At 43.9% G+C, this 12774-nt stretch overlaps 1 protein-coding gene across 1 annotated transcript in view; it reads left to right on the forward strand.

Annotated features, from left to right (window-relative positions):
- Nucleotides 1–1381: 1381 nt before the first annotated feature.
- LOC111975205 (ephrin-A5b) overlaps nucleotides 1382–12774 on the forward strand; it is a 125388-nt gene continuing 113995 nt past the window's right edge. Inside the window, exon 1 of the mRNA XM_070447110.1 lies at nucleotides 1382–2511. Within this exon, the coding sequence (XP_070303211.1) occupies nucleotides 2387–2511 (125 nt within the window). The 5' untranslated portion in view covers nucleotides 1382–2386. The remainder of the gene's footprint in view (nucleotides 2512–12774) is intronic.

Raw genomic sequence — 12774 nt, forward strand, 5'->3', positions numbered from 1 at the left:
GAGAATTGTAGGCAGTAGGGGGTTCTCATACACAGCAGCCCAATCTTCCTTTTATGGACAGACATTAGTGTCTGTGCATTGTTGGTGTATGTTTGTGTGTGTGTGTGGAGAGAGCGAGCAAGAGAGAGAGAGAGAGAGAGAGAGAGAGACCCAGCAGGAAAGGAATGCAGTTATGGCTGTAAAGTGGCTGTGAAAAGGACTGTTCTTTGACCTCTAGGCTCTCCTCCTCTCCTGGTAGCTGTCAGTGGCCTGAGTTCCAATCTGTGTGTGTGTGTGTGTTCAGTATACACCAGCTACCAGGACGAGGTCAAAAGGACTATTTTAAAGTACGAGCTGTGACCCATCTAACCTCCTCCCCACCACCATCCCTCCTCTTTTCCTTCTCTCTAGCTCCCCTCCTCCCATTCTTCTCCTGGCCCCTCTATATATGACCTGCTGGCTGATTAAAAAGGCTATGGCTCAACAGACACCTGTTATTCAGTCACACAGTGGTTAAAACGTGGCTAACCCTTTATATCTGTGTAGTTTCAACTATAACTGTTGTGGTAACAATACTTTCTGATGCTTCTGGAATTAATTACAGTTAAATATTGAAAGTGTGTCTGCGTTGGCAAGCCACATTAATCAACAGAAGAGTAGCTAATAATTATTTAGACTAATCACCATGCCCATAGTTCACTCTGAAGTCTCACTTGCTAACATTTAATATAATGTTTTATGCATCGTAAAGGTTCTATACTCTCTGTAAAATATAAAATATAACATGCCATAACATGTTTTCATAACCTCTGTATCCAGTCGGACTTCGTTGTGCCAGTTGTACTGTAGGAGTTGTACTGTAGGAGTAGCCTTGGCTGATTTTCCTTGTCTCCACTACGGGGCGTCTGGGCGCTGCATTGACACCACACTGCAACAAGTTTGGATATCCATCCGCTGCGGAAGGTCATGTCATCATGAAAAAACTCTGGATGAAAAATGTATTGTTGCAGTTTCTTTAAAATCATAAGATAGCTTTAGACCCAGGGCTACAAATGTGTGTCAAAAGAACAGAAAATATGTTGTGTTCGATTCTATTCTGAGTTAATGAGATACAAACACACACACACACCATATCGGTCCAGATCGTAACTCGAACCTTGGACTGTGTCCGTTTTCTCGGTAATGAAATAGCCTGCGCAGTGCGTTAATCAGTGTGATCTGACAGGCTATGTCTCGGTCCCTGTCCTGAGCTCCTTCTCCCAGTGCAAACGATACTTTCAGCTCCCTCATAGTAATTGAATTAGTTCGGTTGGGAGGGGAGGGCGTTTGCTTTGTTAGTGTGACGCCCATTCAAAATTCAAACCAATGGGACTATCCTCCGTTCGGATGTAACCGAACCCACTTTCTGTCTGCACCGGGCTGCCTTTGCTCTCACCGTCCCTTTAGTCTCGTCCCGTTGAATCTAAACATCAGGGGAAAGAAGCACATGAATAAAGCGTGTTTTATTTTTTCTCTCCCAATGCTTATATATGAAGAGGACGCAGTGGAATGCTACCATTTGGGTTCCGGGTAAAGAAGCGTCTCTACTGTCACCCAGCAGTAGCGCGTGAGAGAGGCTCGAGGGCGGACTCCTCCCCACCACCCCCTTGACACTTCCAAGACAGCGCTGAGAAAGGATAGCTGCCCTTTTCGGCCAGTCTGCGAACGGAGCAGAGACAGCCGTTACGAAAAAAGGACTAGACTAGAACCGGGGGTTGCCTATATGGCGTTCCATCTCTGAAAACGTGGACATTGAAGGACACGAGCTATAGGGGGACATTGGACACATATTGCTCCTTTTCCTTACTCAGTCTTGACACCGATCCAGCTCAGCGCATGACCGTACAGAGACTGCTGTAGTCTGTTAGAGGGGACTTCTAACAACTGTTTTATCAATATTTGTTTGATACCCCTATATGTGTATTTGTGTGAACATATTTTGTCTTGCCTAGGAGTAATTTTTTACGCATACTGGAACCGTCAAAACGGATGTCCCGTGAACATATCATACAACTGGACCAGACACTGAACCTGAAGAGAGAAGCACTAACCACAGTGACACTCGCATTTGATAACTTCACCTGCTACTGTCGTCAAATTAAGTGTGATTCCAATTGACCAACGAGGCGTCATCTCTATTGCAGGTTGCGCTATCAAAGCCTCTCGCACCTTGGGGTAGGAGACAGCGATTTTCTGTTGTTGAATTGTCTTGCCTATTTCTGCCATTCATAAACTGCGACAGAGGACAGAAAAGGCACACAAATGTAAACAAGAGAAAGCATCTCTCCTGCTGAAGTGTACCCTAAACTGACTGATCCCGCAGTCACCCCGCATCGAAGAGGAATACGTGCCGAACTTTGCTGTAGTGATGCTGCAAGTGGAGATGGTGCTATTCGTCTTTCTGGTGATATGGATGTGTGTATTCAGCCAGGAACCCAGCTCCAAGGTGGTGGCCGACCGCTATGCCGTCTTCTGGAACCGAACCAACCCCAGGTAGGTGCCACTCAGAGCGTCCAGTGGGGCCGAAGCGAGTCGATGTTCTCCAGGGGCGGCCCGTGTGAACCAATACGTTTCGGTGGATCAAATATATAGACCGATGGCGGTGCCTTTTATTTAAGGTATAGATTACTGCCTATTGAACACATCACTCAGATGGGTTATATTTCCCAGAAATGTGGGTCGGGTATTGATGCAACAGAACACAACCTGTGCACACCGGGTTGGATTTAGGCTAGCCTATTTGGGATATATGCTACACTGAATTGTATACWATCAACAGTAATCAAACTCGTCAAGTTATCAAATCTGTCATCTTGGCATATAATAAAMCTTCGATGTGTTACCCGAAAAGCGCACTGTTGGAGAGTAAATTCGCAGGGGTTCCAGTACAGTACCAGCATTCGGTGTTACTGAAATTAACCCCCAACTAAGAGTGTGCGCTAGTGCCGGYTTTCTGGATAGACACCGGGTTAAATCATGGAACGTTATTTGATTAGAGTAAGCCTGCTGTTGGCGCATGTACGATAGCGCGTGGATCATTGCGTTGTTTGGACGGCGTACACGCGTATTTGTAGCTTACTTCTCTCATCTTCGAAGGAGCAGAATTCCACTCCAGGTAGCAAATGCTGGTCAAACATGGCACCATGATTAACCCAGATTTCGTATTTGTAAGAACAACAAGCGGGGTGAAAAGGGAACCAGTCAAGTCTGTAGGCCTTCCGTTTATGTTTTGGCACTAGTTGTAGCCTATCGGCACATTTGCGGATCCCTCTTACAATTTTGAAGATGATCAGAAATCAATAGGCCTTGCCTACTCAATCAGGAACAGAACGCTTCGACAGGCTGATATAGGTTGGACTTAATTTCGTCTTTTAATTTCTTGTCTTCTCTTTTGATCATGATATGAGCTGTTCACCACGGATTTATCCAATCCACTTATTGTTCTCATTCGGAAAACATGTTTTAATCCTATGAAAAAAGTAAAASTCCTCTGGATTTCCCCCCAAAATCTTTTCACCTACTTAGAATTATTATATCATTATGCGACTATTTTGGTTTATAGATTTAATTCATAGATATGTAATTAATAGCCTATGTAAATACTGTAATTCAATTGGAGGTTGACTGAAAAGTCCCAAAGAGTTCTGAAAAGCAATCACTTTTGCTGCACTAAAGTATTCTACCTCTTGCGAGTTTCGATAGGTAACGTTATTGTCATACAGTCTAAAATCACAAACATTAAAATAAATTGATGATCAAAATAGGAAATGTAGAATGTATTCACCAATTTATTAGCCCACGGCCAGGTAGTTCGAAACTGTGACACTTCTGCTCCAAAACCATTGTGCTCGCAATGATAGCCTATTTGAGGGATACATTCATAAACAAACAAAGTTCCAAACCACATTTTGCCCCCCAAAAAACCCACTTAATGGATTTCTTAGATATCAAATGATGTAACKAACTTTAGTTTCTTGAATATTGAATAAAGATGATGGACATCCAAGCGTGCATGGAGCTGTTAGGATACATTCGAATCTGAAACTTTTCCACAAAGTATGGGTGATATCAACAAGAATTGGCAAAATAATTGTTTTATTTTAGTGGAGAAAAAAATATTTGTATCGAATAATTTAAAACAACAGTGATATTGATCAAGAGAGAAAATAGTTTTACAAACATAGTTATTTATAGGACTAAGAAGATGTGTGTCCAAGATGTGTATTCATCATATTCATGAAAATATCTATTTGTATTGAGTGGTACAATAAAGCACTAATGTAGCAGTATTACAGTGAGAATAAGGTCAGCGTAGGTTGACCTTTAGAATTCCTTGAACCCGTACCATAGAACGTCTAGCTATTGCCGTTTTCAACAGAGGGCCATACATGTAATAAAACTATGATGACGGAAATAAATAAAATTTTCTGGAAAACTTAACAGCAGACAATCACACTTTACATTAGTCAAAAATATGTTTACTTATTATATTTAGCTTCTTATTTTATGTGTTATTTTAACTTTAAATGAGTATTTATGACTTTCTATATCACCATTAACTCTGGTCTGAATATTTCCAATGCAGTTTTAGCTGTTCACTATTTGTTGTTTGAAGCCCCTAAGCTAATTCTCCAAATAATTTTTTAAAAGTCATTAATTGTAGCTACACAGACGTCCTTGTATAACTATTTATGTTCAGTTTGAAGTTTGTGAGAGAAAAAAACGATTAATCGCTGAGAGYAGTTAGTGGTGATGGTACAAGTGTAGGGTTCAGCATAGAGGCCTAGTAGAGCTGGGGTTGGGCGGTTCTAGCTGTAGACTAGAGATCCCCAGTGCTGATACACTCCACCGTGACTGTTGTGGTCTAGCTCTGTGCTCCGGCTTAAGCCAGTTGTTTATTTGTGTGCCGCTTTGTTCAATACAAGTAACGCAAAGTTGGGCTCAATCTGATGTCTTACGCTGATAGACACAGTTTCATTAGGGTGCACATTTTTCACAAGGACTTTGACTGGCGGCTCTGTGGACCACTTGATTCACTCCAGATGGGCTGACCGTTTACTTAGTTCCAGGGGAAGCAAAAAATAAAAGACGCAGAAATTAAAACGTTTGAGTAAACTCACTGTAAATCTCTGGTTGAGAGTGGAAATTGACAAAAACAAAACTGTCAGGAGAAGTAAACTAGACTTCGATACGTGCTGAACTTTGTGTCTCATTGTAAAATATGAGAAATAGATTGTTTCCCTAGCCCTTGTCTTGTTTTTGAAGTCCTGACCAGCCCGAGGACAGGAAACAGGTTTTGTGAAAGGGTTTAATAATGTTAGTCATTCTCTTCTACTTACACTAATCAAGTTTGTTTGACTCTCAACCCTATAGGGCAGAGTCAGAAAACTAGAACAGCGGGAGAGAGAGGAGAGTAGAGCAGCAAAGGCGCTCTTACGGATGACTCAGTAAATAAATATGTATTCTCTCTGTATGTGGTGCATGGCGTATGTTCTCTGTATGAAATATTACTCTCCGAAAGGGGATTTGTGGAGAAATCATACAGCCCTTAGTTATCTGCTAGCGTAAGTGTTTACTCTCAGGACTTGAGTGTACAGTTCAGTGGTGTATGGTAGCAGACTGTAGGCTTTTGTAGCCCTTTTGGCTCAACGTGAAGTGATCGTTTACATGCTTCACACCTTCGGCAGGAGACTGGGAACCTGTAACTGCTTAATTACTCTGGTGAATCTCTCTCGCTCTCGCTCTCGCTCTCGCTCTCTCTCTCTGTCTCTGTCTCTGTCTCTCACTCTCTCTCTCACGTCCTTAATGAAGGGACACAGTTTTGTCTCAGGATTCTTCTTTCTTTCAGTACCTTGAGTATTTGGTGTAATGAAGGGAAGTTTGTTCTCTCTCAGGAGGTCCCTGCTGTCCTGCTGGTGAGAGCTCTCCCCACGTTCTCCCCTTGCTTCTTCTCCTTCTCCTCTCCCTGTCCCCTGTAGCTGTGGATCTCTCTCTCTCTCTTTCGCTCTCTCGTTCTCACACTGGGCCCCGAAAATGAATGAATACAATTAAATATTTAAGGAGTCCCTCCATGGACCCAACTAGGGGTGCTTGTTGGAGAGACGCACACAGTCTCGCAGAGGTCGCACACACAAACACACACACTCGGAGACTCACAGGCACACACAGAGGTCACACAGCAATACAGCACAAAGCTAGCCTGTGTCTGCTGGAGAACGTTGAGGTGTGTGTGTGTGTGTGTATGTGAGATTTACCAAACAGTAAATCCCGAATGTACTGAACTGAAATGGTATTATTGACCCCGACCCCGATCGTCTGGCCTTCCTTATAGCTCTTAGGCCACTCTGTGCATGTATCATTGCTATGTGAATAATGGGTTGGGAGGTCACCGAGTGCTTGTTCCCTCTCCTTCAGACTCTCATAAACGTCTGATAATTACATCTCACTCGGTTGGACTTCTCATTACCTGTCGCTGAGCCGCGGGACGTGACAAACTGTCTGTCACTCTGCATGTGTGTTTGTGTGTGTGTGTGTGTGCACGTGTGCTGACTACACTAACACAGGCACGGTACATGTTCAGACTGTAGAGGGAAAGCCAGTCTCCACACCCCTTGGTCGTCTCTACCTTAGCCATAACTATGGAGAGATAGGAGACTAGTCCGTGCAGGGGGTTCAAAAGCCAATAAGGCCTTATTTATTTACATTACGGAAGTGTTTTGATTAAAGTTCCATGTCTTATTTAATAAGATATATATTCATTTACATGGAAGGGATATTTTAGATTAAATCCTACACCCAATGTAACAGTGGATTTGAGTTTAAATGAATTTGACCCCAATGATCTACACACTTTATCTCATCTGCCCTGTCGCTTCTCTTTTTCTTTACCCTCTGACTTATTTTCCGTCAGTTGTTTTTCTCTCTCTCTCTCTCTCTCTCTCTCTCTGACTGAATGCTGATTAGTTCTCGTTAATGGCCTCTTGCTCTGTCGTTCTTTTAACCCTGCGGCGTCCGCAAGAGCACGTTCACTGCGAGCGTAGGTTAGACTCAGCAAGGACAGAAAGAGAAAGAGAGAGACGGAAAGAGAGAGAGAAGGGAAAGATGGCGTGAGAGGGATACAGTGAGGAAAGGAGAGAGTGGTAGAGATACACAACGTACAAGGTGTGATAAATTATTAAGATTACGGGAAAAATATGAAGTGAGAAGAGAATGCTTTGTGATATGAATGTGAATGACTTTTACGAGGGCTAAATAGCATTCACTGCCTTTTTGATACCAATAATATCTTTCCATTTCAAGAGAGTCTTTTGGGGAAAAAACTGAATGCCGTGTTTGAACAAGTAACCTCTGTGTATTTTTGACTTAACTTATGACGCCGTCATGACAACAGTTTCATTTCCTACCTCTGAAGTGTATCCATTGTGGGTTGTTGTAATGAAAGAGAGGAGAGACCACAGTAGGGGTGGGGTTTTCTGGTAGAGAACGCAACACAACACATCTCAGTCAAATGTGTGTGGGATGTTCTTCAGTAACTGCTACTGCCTCTCGGCTCTGACCCCATTAGAGACGCCGAGCGGCGGGCGGAACAGTCAGCTCCACTGGGGTCTGTGGATGTGTCACTCCTTGGAGATTATATGAACTTGCATGTCATTGTAAGGGAAACATGCATACATTAAAACCAAATTTWAAAAAAATAAGCTTTTTGAGAATATGTTTTGCTGATTGTAATTGTTTTGGTGAATTTAGAATTGGTGTTTAGCGATTTTTAGCGTTCTTTACATGAAAGTTAATTCTGATCGATTTTTTTTTGTCCAAGTTTAACAGTGATGTAGATAAATGACATGGATTTGGTACATCTAAGAGAGCAGAAAATATTTCCCCAAACTATTGTAAAAAACAATGTGCATAGCACTGGCAGGCTCTAGATGGCACATACTGTACTGTGGCCTTAACTCATTTCAATGACTCACTGTGGACCTTTTCCCCATTTTCAATGCCCAGTTTTGTGCTTCGTTTTGATCTTAATCACTCCAAGGTCAAGTGGAGTGCTGAAACTCTGCTATCGGCCGGCCCATCTCCATTCAGCTGCTCGCTAACCCTCAGCTTTCACAGGAACGCTATAGCTTTACTTAGAAACAATAAAGTATTAACCAGCTTACGCAACACCCACATGTGTCTGACCGTATACTGTACTTTTCTCAAATTCTCTCACTATATTGATAAAAATAACTTTATCCCTGTCCGATTTTCCTGTGTTTCTCCTCTATTTCCACGGGTTGTTTTTATAAAGCCCTAATGCTTTCTATATCCTCCTGGTCTGAGTTTAGTTTCTGTGTGTCAGGGTTCTCCGAGGTATAAGAGACAGGGGAATGTTTTATGGTCTGTTTATGGGTTTACTCTTTAAGAACTGATTCCGTACCAGTTCTCCCTTTCCCAGTTCAGTAACCTTTACCTATAGACCTAAACCACACAAATGACTCTGGATCAGTTCCTAGGGTTAGATGCCGTGTATCATAAACACGTTGTTTTTTGTTCTTGCTTCTCTGAAGCTCTGAATCAGAATTGTAGAAGGATGTATATTCTATGCATTCTATTTCTATCGGCTTCATGCCTTTGTGTCTGAAACTGTTGAGGCCCCCCCAGCCTCAACCCTCCACCCCTTTGCAGAATAAGGCCCCACCCTCCTTTGCAGAGTAAGCCCCCACCCGCCTTTGCAGAGTAATCCCCCCCCCCCTCTCTCTGCCCACCACCACCACCAACCCTCTGGCCTTTTATTAGGAGGGTCTGGAAGCAGCTGGTAGTGGCATGGGGTGCTCTGCCTTCCAGACCAGATGTGGGCGCTATTGTGCAGGTCTCTTACCCTTAACCCCCCCCCCCCCCCACAACTCCAAACCTCGCACTGTCACATTTTATCAGACACTCTTGTCGTCCAACCTCCAATCCTTCCCATCCTTGTCCTCACTGCTCGTTTCGTCCGTTTAGTGTAGGGTGACTGTATGGGTCTATGCAACGTTTTAGATTTGGCTGTGGACGGGTTGTATGGAATTTGCAGTAATCAACATTGCCACCCATGCACCAGTTCTTTATGCCCTGTGTCAATATAGAGAGAGGAGTCCATGAACATAAACTTGGATTTTATGTTGCGTGTCTGTTTTTGGACTTATTAATTTTATGATAAGTCAGGCGTATAGCTACATGCACCATATATAGGTTAATAATTTTTTCAATTGAAGCCAAGAAAAACAAATATATATATTTTTGGAGCTTTTGATCAAGTGTAGTAAAAATCATTTATTTGATATCGACCAGCCTCACTTAGTCTTGCTTGATTTGTTCTCTGTGTTCGCTGTAGAACTCCTTTACTCTCCGAGTTCAATCGCATTGTGACGCAATAACAACATTTGCATGAAGAGACCAGAAGGGCTTGATTGGATGATTGAGTTTCCTTTTTTTTGTCACAATTTACTGTGCAACTGGAAAATGTGACGCCACCGAGACCAACCGATTGAAAACCTTGATTTTACCAGACCCATTTTCCACAGATAATTCCTTTCCATGGTACACTGACTTTGACATTACAAGACGTTTTCCTTATTTAACTTGGGGGGGGGGGGGCTGGCTGGCGGGGGAGGGAGTGGATGTTGTTCTAGCTGGGGAGCAGTGTGGAGAATGGTCCCAGAGGACGACACATCTCCAGTTCTAGAATAAAGAACTAATTGACAGTTGTAGCCCGTCATAAATGACTCATGAGGTAATTTCTCAGAAGTGACAGAGGAGAGAGAGGAAAGATTGTCAAATGGTTAGGCTGTGTGGTCCATTTTCCTATAGAAAAGAATGCGGCCGACCGGTACGCTCTAGTTCCGATGCAATAGATTCATGAAGAGTCACCAACGTTAGAACAGATTTCACTTCTCCCCAGTCTAACGTTCACAGTCTGCTGGGTTTACTCCCTAATGTCCCTTTCCACGAGTAGAGCCCATACATTACTGCTGCTTCCCGATTGGCAGAATATGAAATTCAGGAAGGAAATGTTAGCACGCCTTATTGTACCATGACTCCTGGTGCTTGGATAAAAGACGTTGGAGACGTCATTGCTCCTCAACGTTAAGGCAACCTACTGCATTGATCGTATTGTACCTTCGTCAGAGGGACATWATACACCCGCACCCTCATCTGTGTACTGCCAGCCAGAGCCACTGAAAGCCCAGCATGTCTCAGCATGTGGGTTTTGGATGCACAGCAGTTGGTCGGTCTGTCTGCGTCAGTCTCTGTCYGCGTCAGTCTTTATAGTATTTCCCCTAGTGTTGTCACAATAACAACATGTTACATACGATACGATACCAGGCCAAGTMTCACGACGGCGGAGAAAAATCAGTGGCCTAGCTCCAAAAGAAACTGAAATTCACACTTCTAGTCAACGTGGCACATTGAACTTCGCACTGTTCAGTGTGTCATAGAAAACGGCATTGGATGACTGATTCGCTCACATTTGCAGAGGCCTACCTGTGATTTGTCTGGATGAACGGGGGGTAGGAATATACATGCATAATGATCTGCATGTCTTTGTGTCAGTACAGGGAAAACACTGAGGGAATGCTGAAAAAGCGGAATGCTGAGAGAAGCAGGTGAGTGACGGCTGGTAGGGGATGCTCTGGTTTATTACAGCTGCCAAATGGGATATGTGTATGAAAGTGAAGTGGATAGTATTGGACCTGCGCATACAAGAGACTAGTGGCTTTTGCTTAAATTCAACTGAATTTATAAAAAATAAAAACTGACTTTATAACCATTTTATGACAGGTGCCAGCAGGTTTTTTAGATTGGTAGGGCTGAAAGGTTGGGAATATCATATGAAACGCTACTATGGTATTCTAAAATGTTGGTATCATAAGTATCATGATGTTTTGGTACCGTGATATTACCGTGGTACCGGTATACCGTGCAACACTAATTTCCCCACTCAATTCCATTTCCTTAAACACAAATACAAGGAAACAAGGCCTATACCTCGCTCAGCCCCGCTGCTTGAAAGGGAGAGAGGAGCCACTAAACATTTAGGCCACTTCCAAACTAGCTTCGAATACAACCAACACAACCCTCTCTCACTCAACACACACACACACACACACACCCACAAACACACACACACACACACACGCCGGGTTCTGACAGGCTGAAAGGCGGTCATTGTTCCTCCTCTCTCTGTCCACTCTCTCTCCACGGCCAGGACTGGAAGTATGCATGCACTTAAAACGGAGGGAGGAAAGGAGGGAGGGATAGATGGAGCAGTTGGAGGAGTTGATGAGGGAGGGGTGGGGCACAGCTGAAGTTGTAGCATGTTCACGGAGGAGAGAAAGAAAGGGAAAGGCAGAGTCTTATAACCGAGGGCGACAGTGAGGCTGAGGAGAGTGGTGAAGAGGTGGCCCCATGTATACCCCTCACACCCTTCTGTTTGTAACCCTCTCATCACTCCTTTCACGCCTCCCTTTCCCTCCTTCCCTGACTTTCTACTCTAACTGCCTTCTTCTAGCCGCCCTCCTTCCATCCCTCCATAGAGCTAACTAGCTTCCCTCTCTACTTTCTCTCAGGTTGCTACCTTATTTCCCATACAGAGGTAGTTGATTACCTCCCTTCCACACAGGGCTGGCTAGTAGCTCCCTCCCTCCCTCCTTCCCAGTGATGGTGGGGTAGGATGGGTCTATGCAGAAAGGATTAACCCTTCTCCGGTTCAGGCCACATGTTTTGTCTCCCTTTGTGTGTGCGTGTGTGCGTGTGTGCGTGTGTGCGTGTGTGCGTGTGTGCGTGTGTGCGTGCGTGCGTGCGTGCGTGCGTGCGTGCGTGCGCATGAGAGAGAGACTGTGGAGTGATTTCCACTTACAATACCGCTATCACTGGGATATATTCTTAAAAGTAGTTATTTTAGACCCACCATTCCTTTCTTCGACCGTTGTTTGATCAAGTAGAGTAGACTCCTTTTACTCCTCTGTACATCAAATCTGGTTTAGAAAGGGATTCTACCGGAGGGATTCTGATTGGCTTAGCTGTATCTCCCGCACCCTTCGGTTTGGGTTCGATGTTCGAGTGTGTGAGCAGAAGCCCCCTGTATACAGCAGTGTTACAACAGACCACAGCACTATTCTATGACCTCATTTTCTACCATACAGGGGAAGCAATTAATCCACGGAATGTGTGTTAAATCCTATCCTCACCCTCTCCTCTCCTCAAGGCCCAGCTTTGGTTCCCTGGATAATCCAAAACATTATCCCAGATAACCAAATATGACACCCCAACGAACATAGGGCATACACACACAGACCCCCGCCCCCACACACACACACACAAAAATGTCTTTGTTCTATTTAAGAAGTAGAGTTCATCTATTTTGTTTGGCTCTAGTTGCGGTATTTATTCTCCATGTTTATTTTTTACCCCCCAAATCTCTCCAGAGTGAGTGTGGAGTGAAGCCCCTATCCCGGGCCTTTTGAATCTAACGTTACTACCCAGGGTATTAACCATGGAGTCACCGAGAGGCTTAAAAAGCCATCAGCTCATTGTCCTGTGACACAAAACCCCTTCCTCTCAAATCCCCCATCCCTCTCTTCTTTCTCTCTTCCTTCCCTCCTTCCCTCCTTTCTTAGAGAGCCCGGGCATTCATATTAATCAGTTTAAAAGGCTAATGAGATAAGAGAGACTTAAGGGGAGCCCCCAAAGTGCCCTAAGCCTCCAGGATAAACAGAGGTGATGAACGTGGCCTGG

This window comes from Salvelinus sp. IW2-2015, linkage group LG15 (assembly GCF_002910315.2).
Source record: "Salvelinus sp. IW2-2015 linkage group LG15, ASM291031v2, whole genome shotgun sequence".
Classification (NCBI taxonomy): Eukaryota; Metazoa; Chordata; class Actinopteri; order Salmoniformes; family Salmonidae; genus Salvelinus; species Salvelinus sp. IW2-2015.